General features: G+C 51.4%; 2 protein-coding genes across 23 annotated transcripts in view; one reads left to right on the top strand and one right to left on the bottom strand.

Annotated features, from left to right (window-relative positions):
* The first annotated feature begins 10,605 nt into the window (after positions 1–10,605).
* BRD3OS (BRD3 opposite strand) lies at positions 10,606–15,408 on the top strand. 2 transcript variants are annotated; one of them, XM_049896870.1, is made up of 3 exons: positions 10,606–10,753; positions 12,902–12,945; positions 13,279–15,408. In XM_049896870.1, exon 3 carries the CDS (start codon positions 13,831–13,833, stop codon positions 14,083–14,085), a length of 255 nt encoding a protein of 84 aa, XP_049752827.1. In that variant the 5' UTR covers positions 10,606–10,753; positions 12,902–12,945; positions 13,279–13,830; the 3' UTR covers positions 14,086–15,408. The 2 variants fall into 2 exon arrangements, with proteins under 2 accessions (XP_049752827.1, XP_049752826.1); XM_049896869.1 differs by having other exon boundaries at positions 10,606–10,815; positions 13,279–13,833.
* Positions 15,409–17,053: 1,645 nt separating this feature from the next.
* BRD3 (bromodomain containing 3) overlaps positions 17,054–25,425 on the bottom strand; it is a 38,996-nt gene continuing 30,624 nt past the window's right edge. For all 21 annotated transcript variants that reach the window (XM_049896846.1, XM_049896847.1, XM_049896848.1 and 18 more), the window contains 3 exons: positions 22,946–23,238; positions 21,495–21,623; positions 17,054–20,335 (listed from right to left, as the gene is read on the bottom strand). In XM_049896846.1, the coding sequence (XP_049752803.1) occupies positions 20,220–20,335; positions 21,495–21,623; positions 22,946–23,238 (538 nt within the window). In that variant the 3' untranslated portion in view covers positions 17,054–20,219. The remainder of the gene's footprint in view (positions 20,336–21,494; positions 21,624–22,945; positions 23,239–25,425) is intronic.

Genomic DNA, 25,425 nt, shown 5'->3' with positions numbered 1-25,425 from the left:
TATAAGGTTTGCTCTTCCTTAGCATGTTATCTGCTCGGCTGGTTCTATTGTAACTGTGTTCATAATTACGATCACCACTCCCATTTTGAGTGCCAGGTGGCTGGCCCAAGTGGTTGGTATGCACGAGTTGTTTAAGCCTCACAGCCCCTCTGTTAGTTACACCAGCGATTAGGGTCCTGAGTGAGTTAACGCAGGAAGGAGCTCACTGGCACGGAACACGCAGGTGAGTACCCGAGGTCACTCGGCAGTGCGTGAAGGAGCCAGGTCCAAAGGCCTCACCAGCACCTGTGAACATGCCTGGAAACTGCTGTGTCTAAAGTGCGAAGATCCTGACTCAGCAACGGACCACACCGTGCACGCTCACACACCCGGCTGCAGCCCCAAGAGGGCGTAAGCATGAACAGGAGCACAGAGTCAGCTGGGAAGCAGCTGCTGGGGACACAGGAATGAAGAGCCTGTGTCTGTGTTAGAGGGGGAAGGGCCTGCTCCCAAAAACCTGATGAAGGTGGGACGGGGGCCAGAAAAGAGGCCTCCGGAGAAAGGAGTCGGGAGAGAGAGGCAGCAGCCGATGACCCAGCTGCCCTCTAGGCTAGCCCTTCTGCAGTCCAGGCCCTGTGCTAGGTGCACCCACACCTGTCTGTTTACGGAACAAGAAGAGTCACACAGTTTACATGACTTGCCCAAGGCCACGTGACGGGCAGAGGCAGGATTTGAACCTAAATCTGACTACAGAGTCTGGCTCCAGCTGAGTAATTTTGCTTTTGCTTTGGATGGATGACATCATGGTTTAGAGGACAGCAGCTCTGGAAAAATCTGGGTCAGCTAAGGATCCAATGATTCCTCCTGGGTTTCATCCAACTGGACTCATCACTCATGGGGCAGCCCCGGGATTTGTTCTGAACGGGGATGCACGTGTCTGTGAATTGTGTTGTAAGTGGTGCATGTCACGGGAAGGGTTAGAGAGGCCCCCCACCTCCAATCATCAGAGAAGGCTCCTTTCCACACCAGCCTTGTCAGAGGACCACACACAACCAGACAGCTCCCACGTTCTCGCCCAGAGCTTTCTCAGCCCAGGTGGCCCCAATCAACACTTCTCTTCAAAATTGCCAAGGTCCAGGGAGACTTCATTACATAACAGGCGACCCAGGATCATGCGGAACACACCTCCACCCATCCCTCCATCCACCTATCCCTCCATCCACCCACCCATCACTCCACCCATCTATCCCCCTACCCATCCCTCCATTCATCGGTCCATTCGTCTACCATCTATCCTTCATCCCTGCAACCATCCTTCCACTCAACAAATATTTATCGAACACTGGCTTTGTTCTAGGAGATGTAGTGGCACACTGGTTAAGAGCTCGGCTACTAATCAAAAGATTGGCAGTTCAAATCCACCAGCCACTCTGTGGAAACCCTATGGGGCAGTTCTACTCTGTCCTATAGGGTTATTATGAGTTGAAATTGACTCAGTGGCAATGGGGTTGGGTTTACTTTTTTGGCTTTGTTCACGGGAGGAGGGGAAGTGAATGTTTTGACTCTTCCCAACAGGACTGGGTAAAAGAATTCTTCTTACATTCAAACCACATGAAGACACACATTTTGCAAATTCCGTTTGTAGCTACATCATGCGAATTCAGCTGTCACAGTTTCCCAGGAAATTGTAGGTGTAGAAAAAGACCATCTGGTCCGCCATGGAGTCAGAGTACGCCCCACCAGATTGTGGGGTGTGGGCTTTTTACCTTCTGTTTCAAAAGGGAAAATGTGGACTTTTCACTGTTTGTTGCTTGAGTCACATAGATTAAGTCTGTGGATTGTACCCCAGGTTGTGATCTCTGAAACTTCGCGGCAAGTGGCCATTGTTGATCACCTTCCCATGAGTATTTGGAGACCTGGGACAGTTTTCTCTGAGCTTTGAGGCTTAAATCTCATCTGAGAGTTGCCTTTGATGTCATGTGCTCAGGGTTGCTTAATCAAGGCTTTAGGGAAGGGAAGCAGATTCTCCAGGACTTAATTCACTTGTAGGCATGAGTCCGAGACGAGAAATAGAGGTTTGGGGTGTGTTATGGATTGAACTGTGTCCCCCAAAATTCTGTGTTGTGATGCCTTACCCTTATTCTTGTAGATAAGGGTGACATGGTTGCATAGTGGTTATGGTCAGCAGTTCAAATCTACCTGCTGCAGAGGAGAAAGATACGGCACTCAGCTCCCATAAAAATCAGCCTTGGAAATTCTGTGGGGAGTTCTACTCTGTCCTATAGGGTTGCTGTGAGGCGGAATCGACCGTGGCTTTTTATTTCGTGTAGATAGTCGCCATTTACATTGTTGAAAAAAGGTACTTGCAATGAATAAATCGTTGGTCTCGCAAGACCGGGCAGTGTTTCATTCTGTTGTGCACAGGGTCACTATGAACTGACTCCACACCTGACAACTACGATATTCTTGTGAATGTAATCCTGTTTGGGAATAGGGGTTTCTTTATTACCTTAATGAGGCCATATTGTCGTAGGGTGTTCTTAAACCTATTGCCTTTGAGATATAAGTCCAGCTGATTAGGCAGGGAGGAGGGAGTGGAGTTGGGGGAAGAGAGATGCCAAGCCACAGAAGGATTGCCCAGGAGCAGAAGCTCAGAAGAGACGAGGACCTTCCTCCAGAGCCAACAGAGGGAGAAAGACTTCCCCAGAGCTGACACCCTGAATTCATACTACTAGCCTCCTAAACTGTGAGAGTTTGTGTGTTGCTGTGATGCTGGAAGCTATGCCATCAGTATTTCAAATACAAGCAGATCACTGTCTTGGTTATCTAGTGCTGCTGTAATAGAAATACTACAAGTGGATGGCCTTATCAAACCGAAGTTTATTCTCTCACAGTCTAGTAGGCTAGAAGTCCAAATCCAGGGCTCCAGCTCCAGGGGAAGGATTTCTCTGTCTGTCTGCTCTGCAGGAAAGTCCTTGTTATCAATCGTCCCTTGGTCTAGGAGCTTCTCTGCGCAGGAGCCCTGGGTCCAAAGGACATGCTCCGCTCCCGACACTTCTTTCCTGGTGGTATGAGGTCCCCACGTCTCTCTGTTTGCTTCTCTTTTATATCTCAAAAGAGATTGACTTAATACACAGTCTAATCTTGTGGAGTGAGTCCTGCCTCCTTAACACAACTGCTGCTAATCCCACCTCGTTAACTTCATAGAGATAGGATTTACAACACATAGGAAAATCACATCAGATGACAAGATGTTGGACAATCACACAACACTGGGAATCACAGCCTAACCAAATTGACAGATACTTTCGGGGGACACAATTCAATCCACGACAGTCACCTGTGATGCACAGGTTTCAGAGCCACTTCCAGACTAAGGCGAATTAAGAAGAAGGACCTGGCAACCTACTTTTGAAAACAAAAAAAAGGTCAGTGAAAGCCTTATGAATAGCAGTGGAACATTATCTGATAAAGTGCCAGAAGATGAGCCCCTCAGGTTGGAAGGCACTCAAAGTACAACTGGGGAAGAGCCGTCTCCTCTAAGTAGAGTCAACTTTAATGACATGGTTGGAGTCGAGCTTTCAGGACCTTCATCTGCTGATGTGGCACGATTCAAACTAGAAGGCACAGCTGCAAACATCCATTAATAATAGGAACATGACACTTTGGTGAGTAGCATCTGGGGTTTTAAAAGGTAGCAAGCAGCCATCTAAGATGTATCAATTGATCCCAAAACATCTGGAGCAAAGGAGAATGAAGAACACCAAAGACATAAGGAACATATGAGCTCAAGAGACAGAAAGGGCCACATAAACCAGAGACTCCATCAGCCTGAGACCAGAAGAACTAGATTGTACCTGGTTATCACCAATGACAAGACATAAGGAAAATATGAGCTCAAGAGACAGAAAGGGCCACATAAACCAGAGACTCCATCAGCCTGAGACCAGAAGAACTAGATTGTACCTGGTTATCACCAATGACCACCCTGACAGGGAACACAACAGAGAGTCCCTGATGGAGCAGGAGAAAAGTGAGGTACAGAACTCAAATTCTAGTAAAAAGACCAGATTTGATGCTCTGACTGAGACTGGAGGGACCCCAGAAGACATGGCTCCCGGACCCTGTGAGCCCAGAACTAAAACATTCCCGAAGCCAACTCTTCAGACAAAGATTAGACTGGACTATAAGACATTAAATGATGCTGGTAAAGAGTGTCCTTCTTGGCTCAAGTAGATACGTGAGACTATATGGGCAGCTCCTGTCCACAGGTGATATGAGAAGGCAGAGAGGGACAGGAGCTGATTGAATGGACATGGGAAATACAAGGTGAAGAGGAGGAGTGTACTGTCACATTGTAGGGAGAGCAACTAGGGTCACACAACAATGTGTGTATAAGTTTTTGTATGAGAAACTGGCTTGAATTGTAAGCTTTTACTTAAAGCACAATAAAAATAAAATTAAAAATTGTAAGAAAAAATAGGAACATGAACTGTAGGGACTATGAATCTAGGAAAATTGGAGGCTGTCAAAAATAAAACAAAGAAGGATTAGTAGCTGTAAAATATGGCCCCACGTGATAGAAATGACGCCTGAGATCACATGAGAGAATTTTGCAAGATCAACGACTTACTCTTTGCAAATACCTTTTTTCAGCAACATAAACAGTGACTCTACACATGGACCTCACCAAATGGAATACGCAGGAATCAAAGCAACTACACCTGTGGGAAGAGATGATGGAGAAGCTCAATATCGTTAGTCAGAACAAGGCCAGGCCCTAACTGTGGAACAGACCATCAACTGCTCATATGCGAGTTCAAGTTGAATCTGAAGAAAATTAAAACAAGTCCACAAAAGCAAAAGTAATCCTTGAGTATGTCCCACTTGAATTTAGAGACCATCTCAAGAATGAATTTGATTCATTGAACATTAATGACTGAAGACCAGACAAGTTGTAGAAGGACATCATACACGAAGAAAGCAACAGGTCATTAAAAAGACAGGAAAGAAAGAAAAGACCAAAATGGATGTCCAAAGACACTCTGAAACTTGCTCTTGAACATAGAGTAGCTAAAGTGAAGGTAAGAATTGAAGAAGTAAAAGAGCTGAACAGATTTCAAAGGGTGGCTCAAGAAGACAAAGTAAAGTATTATAATGACTTCTGCAAAGACCTGGAGTTACAAAAGCAAAAGGGAAGAACATGCTCAGCATTTCTCAGGCTGAAAGAACTGAAGAAAAAAATCAAGCCTTGAGTGCAATATTGAAGGATTCTATGGACAAAATATTGAATGACACAGGAAGCATCAAAAAAAGACAGAAGGAATACACACAGTCACTCTACCAAAAAGAATTGGTCGATGTCCAACCATTTCAGGAGCTAGCATAAGATCCAGAACCAATGGTATTGAAGGAAGAAGTCCAAGCTCACTGAATCCAATGGCAAAAAACAAGGCTCCAGGAGTTGACAGAATACCAGTTGAGATGTTTCGAGAAATGGATGTGGCACTGGAGGTGCTCACTTGTCTTTGCCAAGAAATTTGGAAGACAGCTACCTGGCCAACCGACTGGAAGATATCCATATTTGTGACCATTCCAAAGAAAGGTGATCCCACAGAATGCAGAAATTATCCAACAATATCATTAATATCACACACAAGCTAAAATTTTGCTGAAGATCATTCAAAAACAGTTGTAGCAGTGCATCGACAGGGAGCTGCCAGAAATTCAAGCCTGGTTTAGAAGAGGATGTGGAATCAGGGATATTATTGCTGATGTCAGATGGATCTTGGCTAAAGCAGAGAATACCAGAAACATGTTTACTTGTGTTTTATTGACTATGTGAAGCCATTCGACTGTGTGGAACATAACAAATTATGGATAACATTGCAAAGAATGGGAATTCCAGAACACTTAATTGTGCTCATGAGGAATCTGTACATAGACCAAGAGGACGTCATTGAAACAAAACAAGGGGACACTGCATTGTTTAAAGTCAGGAGAAGTATACATCAGGGTTGTATTCTTTCACCATACTTATTCAATCTGTATGCTGAGCAAATAATTCAAGAACTAATCACCGAACTATGTCAAGAACAGGGCATCAGGATTGGAAGAAGACTCATTAACAACCTGTGATATGCAGATGACACAACCTTGCTTGCTGAAAGCGAAGAAGACTTGAAGCACTTACTGATAAAGATCAAAGACTACAGCCTTCAGAATGGATTGCACCTCAACATAAAGAAAACAAAAATCCTCACAACTGGACTAATAAACAACATCATGATAAATAAAGAAAAGACTGAAGTTATCAAGGGTTTCATTTTACTTGGATCCATAACAAACACCCATTGAAGCACCAGTCAAGACATCAAAAGACATATTGCATTGGGCAAATGTGCTGCAAAAGACCTCTTTAAAGTGTTCAGAAGCAAAGATGTCATTTTGAGGACTAAGGTGTGCCTGACTCAAGCCATGGTATTTTCAATCACCCCATGTACATTGGGAAAGTTGGACAATGAATAAGGAAGACTGAAGAAGAACTGATGCCTTTAAATTATGGCGTTGCTGGAGAACATTGAATACACCATGGACTACCAGAAGAAAGAATAAACCTGTCTTGGAAGACGCACAACCAGAGTGCTCTTTTAGAATCAAGGTTGGTGAGACTTCATCTCATGTACTTTGGACATGTTATCAGGAGGGACAAGTCACCAGAGAAAGGCGTCATGCTTGGTAAAAAAGAGGGTCAGCAAAAGAGAGGAAGACCCTTAAAGAGATGCATTGACAAGGTAGCTGCAACACTGGGTTCAAGCATAGCAATGATTGTGAGGATGATGCAGGACCGGGCAGTGTTTTGTTCTGTTGTATACAGGGTCACTATAAGTCGGAACCAACTCGATGGAGCCTAAGAAACCGAGACAATAAATTTCTGTTAGTTAAAGCCACCCACTTGTGGTATTTTTGTTATAGCAACACTGGATAACTAAGGCTGAATAGATACCGATTTCAGGGGGACCCCTTTCATCATTAACCAACAGGCCACCTCAACACAGGGGAGAGAGGGGGGAGTGCAGGCAGGCTGAGGGAAGACCCAGGTCTGGTGTGGCTTTCATGTGTTATAGAACCCATGCCATGACGAGGGGTGCCAGATGCCACTGATAGTGTTTCCTGGCAGGCTCAGCTTGCGATAGCTTGGTTTGTGAAAGCTACAATACAAAATTACAAGTTTTGCTTTATGAAGGCAGAAAGAGTTCTCTTACCCACGACACTACAAGTTAAGTGTTAGAAACCTATGTGCTGTAATAAATAAATAACCTTTAGTGGTTAAGTGCTATGGCTGCTAACAAAAAGGTTGGCAGTTCGAAACCACCAGGCACTCCTTGGAAGCTCCATGGGGCGGGTCTACTCTGTGCTATAGGGTCACTATGAGTTGGAGTCAACCTGACGGCAGTGGGTGTGGGGTTTGGGTTAGTGCTTCGACTTACAGCCTTTGGAAGTAGCTTATTTTGTTTTACATCACTGTCTAGGTGATCAGGCTTACCGACATCAAAGAGGGCTTGGGTCCACTATTCATTAACTTTCACTTAAAAGCTACTCCTTCAAAAAATAATCGAAGATTAATGGCATGTCCTGTTGCCAAGACTCCAGGTGTCTTGTAACCACGGCTCACTGATCTTGCCAGTGTCATGTGACTGTTTAGCAAGATTTCTACTTAGGCTTTGATAACATTTACACATAACTTACACTTTTAAAAATATTTATGTATTCTAACGTAAGTGTTGACCAATCAAACATTTTGTTCAAAGTTCTGGATAAAGTTGCATATGAGCACCCAGAAAATCTTAATTGAGCACTAAGCCACCCGGTGGCCACACACTCCCCAGTTTGCAAATTGTCTATTAAGCCCGTGTAGCAGGAGTGAGGACTCTGAGTTCCACCCTGCTACATGCACCCTTGGGCCAGCAATGGAAGCGTCCAAGCCTCAGTCTCCTGGTCTGCGAAATGGGTATGCATGACAGAGTACCCACAGCAGAGGCTGCGCTGCGAGGGTTGACGAGATGGGGGCCTATATGGCACCTAGTAGGGCCTCGCCTGAGGTTGGCAGTGAACCTGGGCCCAGGATGACCCCAGGACGACTGGCTCAGGGTCAAATGCGGCCAGGTTGGTGTTCTAGTTAACAGCTTTGCTTTGATTATAGGATGACCGGTGCTTCCGTCCTGCGGCCAGTCTCCACTGCCCTGAATCATCTGAATACAGGGACTCAGCCCCAAGGGTGGAGGCAGGGGGCAGACCCCCTTCTTCCAAACATGCATAGGGCCCACCTAGGGGTCCCAGTGCCTCTGCCATGAGGGGGCACTGCTGGGTGCAGGACTCCCTGTCTGAGGACAGTGGGGAGGTAGGTGCCCTGTACCCAAGGGCCGTATGTGCTCAGGACCCAGCTGCCTGCTGTTTGTGTCATCCAGACCTTGGGCTCAGAGCTGGCCAGCTGGCTTTGGTCCTCCCGGCCCCGTGGCTCACCTGGGCTGGGAGGTGACTACCCCTGCTGTTCACACTCACACCCTCAACCACGGTTGCTTGAACAGGGGCTCATCCATGGAGGCAAGGAGCATCCCAACACAGAGACAAACCAGTCTCCTGCTGAACACATAACTTTGTCCTCCCCAGGGCCCCTACTTATTATCACTCTGAGGCGCCCACTGTCTCTACTGGTGCCCAAGGGCTCCTCTCCCTGGCACGCTAGGTTCAAGAATCAGGTGGGAGTTCTCATGGTCCACCTGCCTCTTGGCCAGGGACGTCTTGAGTCCTCCGACCCCTGCTCCTGGGGTCTGACATGGAGTTACTTCATTATTATTTTGACATTTTCAGGTTCTAAAGTGAGCCCTCTTTTTCTTATTTTTAATAATTTATTTGTTGTGGTTGAGAACATATACAGCAGTTTCTGCACGTACGATTCAGTGACATTGATTACATTCTTTGAGTTGTGCAACCTTACTTACCCTCCTTTTCTGAGTTGTTCCTCGGGTTCATTCCGGTTCGAACTCCTGCTGAGAACCCGCGTTTCTAAGACGTTCCCTGGCCGAGAGGCAGCTGGACCATGAGAACACCCACCTGATTCTGCTGGTTAGGCACCAGTTCTGAGAACCACTAGTAGAGCAGTGGTTCTCAAAATGTATTATACCTGAGGGTCTCCTTAAACTATAGATTCTGATTTAGTATATCTGGGATGGAAATGCAAATTCGCAGCAGGGGTATGAACCTCACTACCATAAACTCACTGCCCCCTCAGCTTCCTATCTACTCTTCCCAGTTGCTGTTGTCAATTTGATGTCATGTAGATAGATCTTAAAACAGCATAATGCTCAAGGCAGACATTTTTTACTAGTTAAACTATTGTTTGGTTTTAAGAAGACTTCAGGGGATATTTTAGGTTTAGAGGTTATCTTAGGGCAATAGTTTCAGCAGTTCGTCCAGCCCCCATGGCTCCATTAAGTCTGCATTCCATGAGAATTTGAAATTCTGTTCTGTATTTTCCCCAGGAGTCCTCTTTTAATTCTTATTAGCTATGTGTATCTTCTTTCTTTTTTTCTTAATCAGAGATTTACTTTTGTTATTATTATTAGTTTCTTCAGTGAACCAACTATTGGCTTTGTTGATGTTTTATATTGTATGTTTGTTTTCTATTTAATTTCTCCTTTCATCCCCATTGCCTCCACTTCCTTTGGGTTAATTTTTGCTGTCCTTTTTCCAGCATCTCAAGATGGATGTTTAACACTTTAATCTTTAGAATCTGCATTAAAATTATTGATTCCCCACAGGCATGTTTTACCTGCATCCCACAGTTTTGGTATGTTGCATTTTTATCATTATCCAAGGAAATATTAAAAATTTTTGTTGCGAGTTCCTCTTTGACACCAGAAAAATTGAGCAATACATTTCTTAATTATCAAGTGTATGTTTTTTTTTTTCTGGTCATTATTGTTTTATAAACTACTTTTATTTTGGTCATATTTATTTATGAATTAAATCATCTGAAATTTGTTGAAACCTGTGTATGGTCCAGCATATGGCCAATTTTTATAAATACCTGTGTACTTGTAAAAAGGCGCGTTCTGCAGTTGTGGGCTCAGTGTCTGCTCTAAGTCCGTTATGCCAACCTTCTTGATTCGGGGAAACATAAAGATTAAACTGCTAGAAGGAAAAGAATCAAATGAGAGAATTATGGGAGGTGGGGTGCGGCAGGAAGGCAGCCTAATTTTCATGGGGCTGTTACAGGAGTTTCAGTGAGCAGGACGGGGGCCCGGCCCTTTGGGTGACAAGGCTGAATTCAAGGTCTACTTTGGAAAGCGTGTGCCCCGGACGATGTTTAATTAATTAAAAATAAGAATATGAATTATTAGCAGTAAGAATGCTGACAGTAATAACAACCGTGGGAAAAGCAACTGCACTCGCAGAGATTAAAAAAGCTGTCAATAAACGCTCGGAGGAATCACTTCGGCTGGGTCCCCGGACCCCACTGCCAGCCCCCCGACCCCCAGCCGCCAGGACTCCCGCCCCGGAGCGATCGATGGCTCGGGCTCGGCGCGGCGGCCTGCGGGGCCTCGGGGCTCGGCGCTCGGCGCTCGGTGCGGCGGCCTGCGGCGCTGCCATGGAGACGCGGCCGGAGCCCACCCGCGGCCTACCGGCGTCGCGTGGGCCTGAGCCCCGCCCAGGGCAGGGAGTCCGGCTGCGCCCTCCCCACCGTCCGCACGTCGCCGGTCCCACGGCGCCGGTGACCTGCCGTGGGCGACTGGGCGGGCCGGGCGATGGGGGGGGCGGGGCGCGGGTCTGGAGGTGGGGGGACCCTGGGCGCGGGTCTGGAGGTGGGGGACCCTGGGCGCGGGTCTGGAGATGGGGGGACCCTGGCGCGGGTCTGGAGGTGGGGGACCCTGGGCGCGGGACTGGAGGTGGGGGAACCCTGGGCGCGGGTCTGGAGATGGGGGGACCCTGGCGCGGGTCTGGAGGTGGCGGACCCTGGCGCGGGTCTGGAGATGGGGGGACCCTGGCGCGGGTCTGGAGGTGGGGGAACCCTGGGCGCGGGACTGGAGGTGGGGGAACCCTGGGCGCGGGTCTGGAGGTGGGGGGACCCTGGCGCGGGTCTGGAGGTGGGGGGACCCTGGGCGCGGGACTGGAGGTGGGGGAACCCTGGGCGCGGGTCTGGAGATGGGGGGACCCTGGCGCGGGTCTGGAGATGGGGGGACCCTGGGCGCGGGACTGGAGGTGGGGGGACCCTGGGCGCGGGTCTGGAGGTGGGGGGACCCTGGGCGCGGGACTGGAGGTGGGGGGACCCTGGGCGCGGGTCTGGAGGTGGGGGGACCCTGGCGCGGGTCTGGAGGTGGGGGGACCCTGGGCGCGGGACTGGAGGTGGGGGGACCCTGGGCGCGGGTCTGGAGGTGGGGGGACCCTGGCGCGGGTCTGGAGGTGGGGGGACCCTGGGCGCGGGACTGGAGGTGGGGGGACCCTGGGCGCGGGTCTGGAGGTGGCGGACCCTGGCGCGGGTCTGGAGATGGGGGGACCCTGGCGCGGGTCTGGAGGTGGGGGGACCCTGGGCGCGGGACTGGAGGTGGGGGGACCCTGGGCGCGGGTCTGGAGGTGGGGGGACCCTGGGCGCGGGACTGGAGGTGGGGGGACCCTGGGCGCGGGTCTGGAGGTGGGGGGACCCTGGCGCGGGTCTGGAGGTGGGGGGACCCTGGGCGCGGGACTGGAGGTGGGGGGACCCTGGGCGCGGGACTGGAGGTGGGGGGACCCTGGGCGCGGGACTGGAGGTGGGGGGACCCTGGGCGCGGGTCTGGAGGTGGGGGGACCCTGGGCGCGGGTCTGGAGGTGGCGGACCCTGGCGCGGGTCTGGAGATGGGGGGATCCTGGGCGCGGGTCTGGAGGTGGGGGGACCCTGGCGCGGGTCTGGAGGTGGCGGACCCTGGCGCGGGTCTGGAGATGGGGGGACCCTGGCGCGGGTCTGGAGATGGGGGGACCCTGGGCGCGGGACTGGAGATGGGGGGACCCTGGCGCGGGTCTGGAGATGGGGGGACCCTGGGCGCGGGACTGGAGGTGGGGGGACCCTGGGCGCGGGTCTGGAGGTGGGGGGACCCTGGCGCGGGTCTGGAGGTGGGGGGACCCTGGGCGCGGGACTGGAGGTGGGGGGACCCTGGGCGCGGGTCTGGAGGTGGGGGGACCCTGGGCGCGGGACTGGAGGTGGGGGGACCCTGGGCGCGGGACTGGAGGTGGGGGGACCCTGGCGCGGGTCTGGAGGTGGCGGACCCTGGCGCGGGTCTGGAGGTGGGGGGACCCTGGCGCGGGTCTGGAGGTGGGGGGACCCTGGGCGCGGGTCTGGAGGTGGGGGGACCCTGGGCGCGGGTCTGGAGGTGGGGGGACCCTGGCGCGGGTCTGGAGGTGGGGGGACCCTGGACGCGGGACTGGAGGTGGGGGGACCCTGGGCGCGGGTCTGGAGGTGGGGGGACCCTGGGCGCGGGACTGGAGGTGGGGGGACCCTGGCGCGGGTCTGGAGGTGGGGGGACCCTGGGCGCGGGCCTGGAGGTGGGGGGACCCTGGGCGCGGGCCTGGAGGTGGGGGGACCCTGGGCGCGGGCCTGGAGGTGGGGGGACCCTGGGCGCGGGCCTGGAGGTGGGGGGACCCTGGGCGCGGGCCTGGAGGTGGGGGGACCCTGGGTGCGGGTCTGGAGGTGGGAGACCGGGGCTCAGATCAGGAGATGGGGGACCTGAGCCGGGCGATGAGGGGTCCAGGGCGTGGGCCGTGTGACGAGCAGCCCAGCGGGGTGCGGGGCACACGGGTGAAGATGAATTTGCACAGCTGGAAAAGCAGTTGGGGGTTTGGGGATGCTTCCTGCTGGCCTGTGGCTAACATCGTCTCTGTTCTGGTCCAGGGGCCTCCCTGATGCCTGCCGCAGGAAGAGGTGCTGGTGGCCAGGTGAGCAGTGAGAGCCACGCTGCCCCTACCAGACTGGGAGCCGGTTCGACACCTTGCCCTCTCCAGCCCTCAGTACTTTATTTCACAGGGACAGGAAAGCTCAGACTGGCGGTTCCCCAGTACCACCTAGTGAGTGAGGTAGTAAGAAAATGGGGTTAGGAACATGTCTGGCTCAAACCAGTGCTCACACTCACCATCATGGGAGAGTGACTGGAATGGCTAAACTGTAGGCAGCGTGGTTTAACCTAACTCGGATCCAAAAAAGAGGTAAGAGAGATTCTGTGCCATAAAAAGTGCCACCTCACACATGACAGCATGTCCGTTCCTCTGCAGCATCATCTTTGGGACAAGTGGAAGATCATCCCGGAAAGAAGGGAACAGATGCTGCGTCCGGGTCCCAGATGTGTATTGGAACACAGCTGCTCCAGTGAAAGCCGATTACGTAGAGCAGTGTTACAGGGGCTGTTTTCACCTTCCATCTCGTACCGTGTCCCTTCATTCACGACCAGTTAGGTGGGCTGAGCTCAGTGTCAGAATCTTAGTTGGCTCCTCACAAGTCCCCCTTGAGGTGTGCTGCCCAATCCCTGTCATCTGTACACCTGGAAAACGCACACAGCTGCCGGGAAGAGCTGTGGCCAGGGCGCCACCCGACCCATTTACCACCTCAAGTACGGTTCTTAGGTGTCTTTCAGCATGCTCAGAGGTGTGGTTCAAGTTTCCTGGCAACACAGCCCTCCTGAGGATGTTGCCTGCAAATGGTCTGAAGTCCTAATTTCAGTGCAGAGTTGGGTCCTCCAGCCCGACAGTTGCAAGTGTTCCCCAGTTAACTGAGGGCAGAGCCTGCCTCCGAGGGACCGTGTGCACCGGTGTGTAGGTGAGGGGGTGATGAGTGGCCGAGTCCCCCTGGCAGAGAAAGCCCTGTCTGAAGGCCATGCCCGTCTCAGGTATAGGGACACCTCCTTGCTCATCTGGCAGCAGCAGCAGCAGAAGCTGGAATCTGTGCCTCCTGGGACATACCTGAGCAGGAGCCGCAGCATGTGGTACTCACAGTACGGAAACGAGGCCATCCTAGTCCGAGACAAGGATAAGCTCGAGGTCTCCCGGGACACTGGTCAGTCCAAGTTTTGCACAATTATGTAATTCCAATGCGAAAACCAAAGCCCAGGCGCCAAGCTTCAAGAAGAGCAGGCCCATATTTCATGCAGCTGTCTTTTTATTTCTAATCCTTCTTTGTTGCTATTAGCTGCCGTTGAGTCGATTCCAACTCACGGCAACTCCATGTGTGACAGAGTAGAACTGTTCCATGTGGTTTCTTGGCTGTTATCTTATCAGAAGCAGATCGCCAGGCCTATCTTCCGTGCTACTGTTGAGTGGGTTCAAATTGCAAACCTTCAGCGATTAAGCGCCAGCCATTTGCACCACCTAGGGACCTTTCTGATCCTTAGTGGGAGCTTCTGAACTGTTAACGTGAAGACCAAACTGTGGTCTAAAAACCCAGGAAGCACAGAATGGACCCCAAGCCCTCTGGCACAGCACCTGGTGTAACTGGCACAGTAGAGACCAAGCTTCTGGACTGTCCCCATAGTCAACCATCACCATGTTCTAATTCTCCAGGGTCTGCCAGGCACAGCTCAGACCTGGGCAATGCTAGATGTGGCTTTTCTGCTAAGCTTCCAAATAAACCTAGCAAGAGCGACCCCTCGTTACAAACCACCCCTGCAAGCTTTCATCAATTGTTCTTAGTATTCACTTCTGCCCGGTAAAGAATGGGTCAGATCTAGAAAAAGATGGGGCAGCTGGCATCCCGTGTGGTCTGTCGTCCATCTGCACAGACCAAGACCCGTTCACCAAGGCGCAGCCAACCTAGATGGTCGTTGTCATTTCCTCGGGAACTCTGTTGCACTTGAGTTTTGAGTCGAGTTACCTGGTGATTGTCACGAAGAGTGTACTGTGGTCGCTTCTACACTAGCTGCCAGACACTTGAGGCTTGTGGGCAGGCACATCCGAACGGCAATGAGGAAATGAAATATTAGTAAGCCCTGCTTCAGCTACCCTCCCGTGATTTCAGATTTAGTCACAGAGAAAGGCAGGTTTTGGACCGACATCAGAGTGTCTTGGCCTCCCGTCCACGGCCACGGGCCCTTGCCGTTCAGGGTTGGTGCACACCGGGCCTTCCTGCACGCAGGGCCAGGGCTCTCCTGTTGGCAGCTTTTGTCGGAGTCATCCAGCGTGAAAGGGTTGGCCACCTGCTGTAACTAAAGCCTGCTAGGCTGTGCACGCGCGGGAGTGGCCGTTGTCAAAGCTGACTTCCCGGAATAAACCTTCAGGAGTCTTCCTCCCGCCCCCATGTGCCATTTTTGTTTGCTCACGTCTTTTCGTTGGCATCCATTTTGTAATAACGGTAATACCTAATGATGGCTGGACAGCCAGGTGTAGAAGTACGTAAAGCAAAGCAGAGTCCCCTCCCGAGAGCCCATGGCTGTGAGCAGCTCGGCCGGGCCTCTTAGAGCTGCCTTCCCGCTGGCTGGCGTTCTGCAGGGTTCCTCTTGCTCAGCAGAACTTCCTGGGCATCTCATGCCAATGATGCCCACGGATGGGCGCAGAGGGGGCTGCCAGCCTCCCCGTGCCAAAGGCACGTCCCGAGCATTACTGTGCGAGCTCCTTGGCACAACGGCTGCCGTCAGGCAGGGTGGCGGGGGCAGTGCCAGGGCAGCAGGGGCCGGCTGGCAGCCCCCTCCCGCAGAGCCCTGTCCTCTGCTAGAGCTGCTGGCTTCTGTGCCTCAGGCTGAGAGGCTTGAAGCATCCTCAGGAGCTGTAGAGGGAAAGGCCCTGGGCTGGAAATGCTGCCCTCCCGGGGAGTAAGGCCCCGCCGCGAGGGCTCCCCTGCTGTCAGAACCCCAACTCTAGGACTGTCCTAACTCCCGCAGACGGGCTGTCAACACTTCCATCTAAGTCCTGCTTACGGGCCGTCTGCTCCCAGTGTCTCAGATAGCCTGGGGATGATGGTGTTGGGATGGGCCCAGGGGCCGCAGCAGCGCTGGTACAGAGGGGAATCCTGGGGTCGCCGTAGCGCCGGTATGGCCAGCGTGACCCTGCTCCTCTTCCAGGCCTGGGGTGCACAGGTGGCTGGTGCACAACGGCCACCTGTGTGACGGCCGGTGCTAAACTGCTTAGGTTGCAAGAAGTTGCCGTCTGCCTGGCCGTGCCACTTGAGGGAGCCAGCCGTCGCAACTGAGGAGCTGGGGACACTAGCAGACAAGGCTGTCCCTGTCCTCAGGAGGCTGGTCTGGAGGAGTGGAGTGAGATCCTGGGCAGAGGGAACCCCGAAGATACAGAGAAGGAAGAGTCTAACTTGGCCAACGTGGCAGGCATGGGGTGGGGTGGAGGCCACATAGGACCAGACATGGGCCGAACCAGAACCATCTTTTCCCAGGAATGACTCTTCAGGGCCTGGTTCAAAGAGCCATGGCCATTTTGAAAACACGTTAGATTTCCCACGTCTGGATATCGCATTCCTCATTTGAGCCTCTGTGGGTGCCGGCTACCGTGGCGTGGGGTACCCCACATGTAGCCCCGTCTGGTGTGGTTTCATGTAAATGTTTGTTTGGGCAGTTGGACCTGAGCCCAAGTGTTCCCTGCCTACAGTCCTGAGGATCACCTAGCCAGACTAAATCACAGGGGGGGAAGGGCTTGGCCCAGAGGATTAACAGCCAAGTGGGGACTGGAAGACAACCGTAGCGTCTAAGAGAAGGCAGTTTACTCTAGAGAACCAATTAACTGCGAAAAGAAATAGGATTTTAATTTTCTTAGTGCAGCAAAAACAGTTGCTCCCTAAATCCTAGTGCCCCCTGTGGGAGCTGAGAACAGAAGCTACTTAACATGGCTTCCTTAAGCCCTGTTTCAATGCTTTGGGATTTCTGTCAAGAGCCGCAGGATTTAAAGAACGAGGAGCTTACCCCCCCGCCCCGCATTGAGGCACCTGGCCGGGGAGACTCGGGCCCAGGGGAGCCATCCTCTCCACCCTTCAGGACATGCAAACTCAGTCCAGCCCAGCCCTTAGGCCCCAGCCCCCCTCAAATGAGCAAATGCACACACATACAGGCACTTTCTTTTTTTTGCTTTTTATTATGAAAACAAAACAAATGCCCCAGGAGAAGGGTCCATGATTACCAGAAACATCAAAGAGTACTTTCTACCATTTTTATTCTGTTGTGTTGAGGCCAGCATTGCAATAAACAAGCTAAAACTACTTACATTGGACTCGTTTTCAGTAACTGCCATTTACAGGAATATACTAGAAACGGCACTAAAAAGTTTAAGAAAAGTTACGGTAAACTTGCATGCACATCATACAGAAAAGTAACGTTTTAAATATAAAAAAAGAAAACCTTCTGGAAGTGTTAGGCCAGCACTGAGAGACAGCGCCAACTAAAGCGACGTGAAAGCTCCTACATGGTGGGCGGCGTTTTCCCCAAAGACTGCGGAAGATGTGAATGTCGTCAAACAAATGAGACACGCACCTTACAGTCTGTAAGCACGACGCTGCCCGGCGTGGGGAAGGGTCTCAGTTCCGTGGCCACCCTCAGCCTGCCCCTCAGCCTCCAGGGGCCCTTTCAGACCCCTCCCTACCCCTGACCACCTGCCTTACCACACCGTTCCTTTTCCCTTGAAAAAGCCCTGAAAAGCTGCTCTCCCGTTCCTGGCACAAGGATGTTTCTAAGCGGGGGCCGCAGTCCTCTCTACAGAGGCGGCGGAAATGGCAAACGCCCACCGTCTGATGTCCAGGCTTTTAGGAGGCTCCCCAGAACTCTAAAGTCAGTTTTGCAGTCTGGCCAGAAAGCCTGAAAAAGTGACCACACCCATGAGCCGCAGCTGCTCAGCAAGGACCCCGGACCCTCAGGACCGTCACAACCACGGGTGCTCTTGGGAGCAGGGCTCACGGGGAGAGCGTGGCTCAGAGGGCACCTAGCTCCACGTCTCCTGCCGTGCTAAGCCCCAGGTGCCAAGGCCCCCTGCTCAGCGCCTCCCGCAGGTGAATCCACTGTCTCAGCGCTGTGGAGGTGGCCTCGAGGAGCGTGTCCCGGCCCTCCGCTCGGGGTCTGTCCCCCGCATGTGCGCTCATGCCCACTGCCTATCAGTTCCTTGCCCGGGGTTCTGTTGACCATCCTGCTAACGTCCTCAAATCAGTTTAAATATTCCATTGAAGACTGTTCAGAAAATACCTTTGAAAGACAAGGGTAACTTTAAAAAAAATGGAAAGTTTAAAATCCATTTATGTTTTTATTACAAACAAAACTTAATTAAAAGTGTAACAAACTGGCTCCAAACTCACCAAGTGTCAGAATCACCAACAGTGAGAAAAATGGTACTCTACCATCCATTTCCTTATCAGAGTTCTGTTTCACTAAGGGTGGTGCTGGGGTCTGAACAGATTTTATGATTTCTTTAAAAATCATAACATACAGGGATACCAATGGCCATGCCCCTTCTCTGTCCAGACGTGCTGAGAGAAACAACCCCACCAGACAAAGGGCACCAGCGCCCAATGCCCATGGCCATGACTGCCTCTCATGAGGGCTGGGAGAACTCGCTACGTTAGTCTTTTCTGTGCTAACTATGAGAACTGTCTTCAGGGAAGGAACCTTCCTGGGGCCCAGAGATCCCAGCTCCCATGAACCAAAGTCAGGTCGGGGGAGAGCCTGGCTACACTACCACCACTCCTGGCCAGCTGGCTGCTGGCAGCCCTGGCCGGTCCTCTGGAGGCTGGGGGGGCGAGGTATCGCCCCATGTCCGCCTGGAAGGCCAGCCCTCGCATTCTCGGCCAAAGCGTGATGCCCAGGGCTTAGTCAGGCAGCTGGGGCAGCCCTGCACTCAAAGGCCATTCGGCTGCCTCTGGAAAAGCCAAACCAAACATAACCTTCTGTTAAACTCTGTATATTATTATTATTTTTTTACAATAGAAAGTTAAAAATCAAGACTTAGATTTACTATACACTTTTTTTTCTCTCTCAGATTACAAAGTTTATATTATATAACTGGGGGTTCCCTAAATTGATCTCTTTTAAAACAGTCCTAAAGAGGCCAAAAGTGAGTACAAAAGAACTAAACAAACAAAATAAAAAAATTAGAACGTGCTGCAGCTGGAAGTTGTCTAGACCTGTAAGTCTCCAAACTTCGTACAAAAAAAACAAAAAACCCAACGGACCAAAGAGAAGAGCGCGCGTACACAGACGTGACTGAGCACCGACACAGGAACAGGGAACGGTAGCACCTATAGGAGAGAAGTCCACCTCAGGTTCACGTCCAAACCACTTCAAAGGCCTGCGTCTCTGCGACTTCTTTTTTTTTTTTTTTTTAATGCATTTCTTTTGCGGTTTTGTTTTTTCTTTTTTCTTTCTTTTTTTTAAAAAATGACCAATGATGTTAATAAATAAAGTATTTCTATATACACGGAGCTGGGAGAACGTTCCAGGATGTGCAGCAGCAGCAGCAGACCTAACGAGCTGGGGGCACACATGGGGCCAGACTGTTGTAGAAAATTGCTGAACCTTACAAAAAAGTCTTTTTTTTTTTAATCTTTTCTTCTTTTTTTAAGTTGAGGTAAAAGTTTCAGTGTATGGAAACCTGCACGCTGCCACACAGCCGTGGCGCTCCCTCCCAGGAGCTCCCAGCGTCACAGCGGTCAGGGAAGTCGCTGCTCCCCTGCGTGCCCTGCCCCCGCTGCCCTGGTCTGGAGCACCAGTGACCCCTTCCACTTAAGCCCAGCTGGGTTCCCTGGAGCGGGCACGCCTGGCCTCGCCCCTGCAGGAAGCGCTGACACGTCAGACGGAGGGCTGGAGACAAGGACCCCGCCTGCCCCAGGGCACTCGGCTCTCAGACACAGTACCATTTCAGAGAAATTTCCCGACAGAAGTCCTTCTGGAGCTACCGGCCAGGTCGGGCGTAAGAAAGGGGCTTTGCAGAACCTTCAGGCCACACCTTACGTGCTTTCTACGGTTACCAGGTTAGCTTCGAAGTTGTCATCTCCAGGCGACTGAATTCTGTTAGGAAGAGGACTCTGTGCAGCGCTCAGGCTTTCTCATCAAGTCTAGCGCCCACACACGAGGTCTTTGACCTATGAAAGCAAAAACTGGGAGAGATCATAACACTGAATTAAACAGGAAACCTGCACACCATGGAACAGAAGGAGTATATTAACCATAGAAGGGAACACTGCAGAGGGTTGGCGTGGGCGACGTCCACGTGTCGGGCTGCCTTTTGTTCAAGTCCCGGGTCTATTCTGAGTCGCTGCTGTCAGAGCTGGACCCGCTGGAACTGCTGCTCCCAGACTCCGAGGAGCTGCTGCTGCTGAGCCTGGATGGGCCGCCCGAGGGTGCAGGGCCGCCTTTCTCTGCCGGAAACACACGCAGCATGAGAGGCGCTCACCCGCCTTCACGCACCCCCACGAGCGGTCCTGGGGCAGCTACGGGTTCATGCCACCATGTGCCTGGCAGGGTTTACCCATTTCTTCCCCCCGCCCCCAGCTTAATCAATACTAATCAACATTTGTTGAAATGAATCGATAGAGTAAATTAAACTATCTAAATGTACTGGAGATGGAAAAAATTAAATGGAACCTGCTAAGGAGGCTGGTGGGATGTGGGGGAAGGCTGACCATCAGCAGCGCCCACCATCACGGGGCTGAGGAGCAGTAATGACACGGACACTTGCAGCTGACACCTCTGGAAGGCTCACTGCTCTGGACAAAGTGCTCAGCCCTCCGCAGGGCGATGCAGGGCGCACCCTCCCAGGCATGGTCACGACCCGTCCCCACACTGGCTTCATCCCCACAGCCGGTCACCCGGCCTCCCACACACAGCCTGCACCCCTCCAACCACTCCTTAGACTATTCCCACCGGGTTCTCAAAGGCCCCTCCTGGGGAGTCAGGAACAAAAACATCTGCTCTCCCTCCGGACTCCCTGGGTGGTACGAACAGTTACTGAGCTTAGGTTCCAGAAAAAGGAGGCAAGGAGTCAAATCACCTGCTCACCCAAAAATGAGACCCCAGGATTCCACAAAGCAGAGGTATCTGTTAAGCTGCCGTGGGGTAGTGCTATTGCCAAGGGGAGCAGCCAGCAAGCTCGCTGCAGGGGGCTGCGGCTGGAGGTGGATGGGCCGCTCCAACCGAGGAAGACCCAGCAGGGCTGGATTCTCCTCTCCCAAGCCATCTGCATCCAGCCCAAGACCACACCAAGCTTTTCCTAAGAGCCCTTTCCCACAGTCCACCCAGGGTGTTCTGGAACGTGGCACACACCCCTCATATCTGCACGGCCACCCCTCAAAGCCAGGGTTACAGCCCCAGTTAACAGATAAGGAAACCAAGGTTAAGGGGGTCAGGAGCCTCATCTGAGGTAGCCCAGCTTGTTAAGTGCGCAAGCCACAAGTGCACCCCTACTGCTGACCCCTCCCCTGTGGAGAGGGGACAGCTAGCCTGGAGGCTCCGAGGGCACCGACCACAGCCCTCCCCGCAGCCTCCTCTGTGCCCCGGGCAGGACGGGCAGACAGGTACCTTTCTTGGCGGGCTTCTTGTTGTTGCTCAGCTGCCCGCTGACGTCCTGTAGCCGCTTTTCCAACTCTTTCTTCTTTTCCTGAGCTAGCTCCTCTTTCGACTTGGCTGCCTGCTTTTTCCCACTGGTCGCTGTGAAGGAACGGGTGAGCTCTGAGATGGTGGGGGAGGAGGACAGGCAAAGGAGCGGGGGTGGCAGGCAGGCAAGCTGCCCAGCCCCCTTCTGGGTAGCGACCTCGCTCGCCTCGGCCATACCAGCAGCCGGGTCACACGCTGGCCTGTAGGCTGCGGCAGGCCCTCGGCAGCACCCAGGTGGCCGTGACCCCCAGCACTGACGTCTCATTTCCAGCCCTGCTCCCTCATACACATGACACCTGTATATACGAAAGATGTCGCCTAAATAACAACAATTGGATGGTAGATCTGTCACCACACCAGCTTTATTAAACCCCTGCTGTATGCGAATCCTTTTCTTTAACCCTCACAGACCCTGAGGTCAGATATGCCATTCTCAAGGACGCAGGTACTTGAAGACACGGCCATCAGTAGGCCACATGAGGCAGAGCTGAGGTGTGAAGGCAGACCTGCGCACGGTGGACCTCGCCGTGGCCGCTCCTCTCCCTGCCTTGGCTCTGCAGCCCAGCTCTCAACGCCTGGACGTCTGGCCTTCACCTCAGAGTCAGTGGGTGATTCACCATGAGGCTAAGTGCGCTGTGACTACAGAAGGGTTACACAGATGCTCCATCCAGGAAAAGCGGCGCCTGCCCCTCCAAGGGAACCCACGGGCCTGTGCTTGAGAGCTGCCTGCAGGTCAAGGGTGCCTGGCCGCTCTGGACAGCCTGCAGGGCCTCAGCCCGTGGCTCAGTGCTGCCTCTACAGCTGACAGGCACACAGGCAGTGGCCCCAGGATCACCCTGGAGTCTACCTTTCCTCGCTCTCCAGGACCTACCAACTGGGAAGGGACCTGTCCTTCCCAATAATCAGCAGGAGTAGGCCGTCAGCTCCCAGGGATCGTGGGCCAGGCTGGTCCGTCCTGGAGCCTCTGGACCCCCAACCCCTGGCAGGGGGCACTGGCCTGCTCTGGCAGGGTCCTGTGTGGAGGATCCCTACAGCCAAGGCCCCACATGGACCTTCCTGGACTGGGACCTGGATGAGGGACTGGGGTCCTCCCTGGGGTAGGGTGAGGGCTCTGGGCTCACCCTAGGGGCCGGGTGAGGCTGGCCCCAGCTAGGGTATCATGTGTGTGGGTCTCCACCTCCAGTCCACTGCCCCGGCTAAGTGCAAGCAAGTGTGCCCCGGGGCGGGGGGGAGGAAGGGCAAGGGGAGAGGAGGTGTCCCTGCTCTTGTGGCTCAGAGGTGCCCGGTCTCCCACCCAGGGTTGAGAGGAGCAGAAGTGTGGGGCACAAGGTGCAGGGCAGCAGGGTATGGCACCACGCTGAGCCCAGACAACTTACAGAACGGCTTTCTCTGCTTTTTCTGTAAACAAGACTTGACATATCTCTCCAGTTCCCGTAAAGTGGTGGGTTTCAGAGTCTCAAAGTCAATCTCTATCTCGTCGGGGTTGGAGTCCCTGAGCGAGGGCTCCCGCGACTGAATAATGTGCACCACGCGGCCCAGCTTCTCCCCGGGTAGCCGGTTGATGTCCAGGCTGAGCTGGCGCTTCTCGTCATAGCTCATGGGCAGGCCCTCCTCCTCCTCCTCCGAGTCATAGGAGGCGGACGCCTGCTTGCCACCCTTCTTCGGCTGCCTGAGGCAGGAAACAAAGAGTAACTGGAGTTGAGCCCCCGGCCCCACCTGGCTCCCATCCTCCCTACAGCAGACTGTTCTTTGGGTCCAGCCTCTCTTATCCAGGGTCCCACCTAAAGCAGACCCCTGAGATAGAAAAGCTAGGCAGAGTGTCTGAGGATTTAAAATGTATCTGCCAGAGACATGAAGGTCAGGGGAGGCTGCTTCCAGCTAGGGGCCTGGGGGTGTTTCCAGGCCTCAGCCAGGAAACAATTGTAGTGGTCAGCTCCCCTAAATGTCCCACAGGGCTCTCAAACTCAGGTCAAAAACTCATCTCCATATTTAAATAATACAAAAGAAGGTAGGAAAGGGGAACAGAGAAACAAAAAACAGGGGACAAACAGAAAACAATGAACTGATAGAGCTAAGTCCAATTGTATCGATAATTACATTAAATATAAACAGTCCAAACACGCCAATCAAAACAAAGAGATGGTCAAATTTAATAAAAAAGACCCAACTTATATGCTGTCTACATGAACCCCTCTTTAGATATAGTGATACAGGTTAAGTTAAAAGTAAAAAGATGGGGGGAAATACACCAGGCAAACACTGCTCGAGATAAAGCTAAAATGGCTCTATTAATTTCAGAGAAATCGACTTCAGAACAAGGAATGTTACCTGGAAAAGACAGGAGCATTACATAACCATAAAATCATCAATTCACCGAGAAGATAATCACAATCCTAAAAGTGAATGCATCGAAAAACAAATGAAGCAAAAACCGATAGAACTGAGGGAAAAACAGAAAAATCCACAACTACAGTCGGAAATTTCAGCAATTTTCTCTCCATAATTAACAAGACAAGTAAATCAGCAAGGATACAGAAGACCTTGACATTATCAACCAAACTGACCTAATAGACATTTTTTGTCTGTTTGGAGTTTTTAAGATTTTTTTTTTCCTGATTGACACTTATATGACACTCCATCTAACAACAATAAAATACACATTCTTTTCAAGTATACATGGACCATTCAGCAAGATAGATCACCTTCTGAGTCATAAAACAAACATTAACAAATTTAAAATAATTAAAATCATACAATGTTCTCTGATCCTAATGGAATTTAACTAGAAATCAGTAACAAAGACATCCGGAAAAATCCCCAAATATTTGGACACTAAACAACACACTTTTAAATAATCCAGAGGCCAAAGAGGATGTCACAAGGGAAATTTGAAAGTATTTTGAACTAAATGAAAATGATAATACAACATATCAAAATTTGTGGGATACAGTCAAAGCAGTGTTTAGAGAGAAATTCATAGCATTAAAATACTTATAATTAGAAAACAAGGTCTCAAACCAATAACCTGAGAAGAGAGTAAAAAGAGAGCAAATTAAATCCAAAGCAAGCAGAAAGAAATGGTAAAGATAAGACTATGAGTAAATAAAATTGAAAATACACAAATAAAACCAAAAGCTGGTTCTCCAAAAAGATCAATAAAATTGACAAATCTCTACCCAAATTCACCAAGAAAAAAGACACGAATTACCAATATAAGGAATCAAAGAAAGGACACGTCACTGTAGGCCCTACAGACGTTAAAAAGATGATAACGGACTAGTATGAACAAATCTTTTTTTTTTTTTTTTATGAACAAATCTATGCCTCTAAATTCAACACTTGAGGTCAAATGGACCAATGCCTTTAAAGACACAAACCACCAAAGCTCACTCAAGAAAAAATTGATAACCTGAATAGTCCTGTTATCTATTAAAATAATTGAATTCATAGTTAAAAACATCCCAACAAAGAAAACTCCAGGCCCATATGGTTTCACTGGTAAATTCTACAAATATCTAAGATATAATACCCATTCCGTAACTCTCATCCAGAAAATAACAGAGGAGGAGGGAACACTTCCGAACTCATTTTTTAGGCCAGCATTACACTGAAACCAAAACCAAGCAAAGATAATACAAGAAAAACTGATTTCTGCGTCCTGTTGAAAAAGGAAGGCGGGAGGGAGAAGGAAGGAAGGAAGGAAGGAAAAAACACTGACTATTCCCACTGCTCGCCAGCTGGATTAACAGCATCACCGTCCACCCAGCTGCCAAAGACCAAACCCAGGGCTCTACATGCTCCCCTTCTCTGTGATTCCAAAAACCAAGGCCTGTTCATCCCGCCTCCCAAACAGTTC

The sequence above is a fragment of the Elephas maximus genome, chromosome 9 (assembly GCF_024166365.1).
Source record: "Elephas maximus indicus isolate mEleMax1 chromosome 9, mEleMax1 primary haplotype, whole genome shotgun sequence".
Lineage (NCBI taxonomy): Eukaryota > Metazoa > Chordata > Mammalia > Proboscidea > Elephantidae > Elephas > Elephas maximus.
Note: the sequence above shows the minus strand (reverse complement) of the source record. Positions and strands in the feature narration are given on the sequence as shown.

Coding starts and splice junctions, on each gene's coding strand:
- BRD3OS (XM_049896869.1), top strand. CDS start 10,631: ATGGAGACGCGGCCGGAGCCCACCCGCGGCCTACCGGCGTCGCGTGGG. Junction 10,816..12,901: donor GGCGGGGCGCGGGTCTGGAG/GTGGGGGGACCC, acceptor GTTCTGGTCCAG/GGGCCTCCCTGATGCCTGCC. Junction 12,946..13,278: donor GAAGAGGTGCTGGTGGCCAG/GTGAGCAGTGAG, acceptor GTTCCTCTGCAG/CATCATCTTTGGGACAAGTG.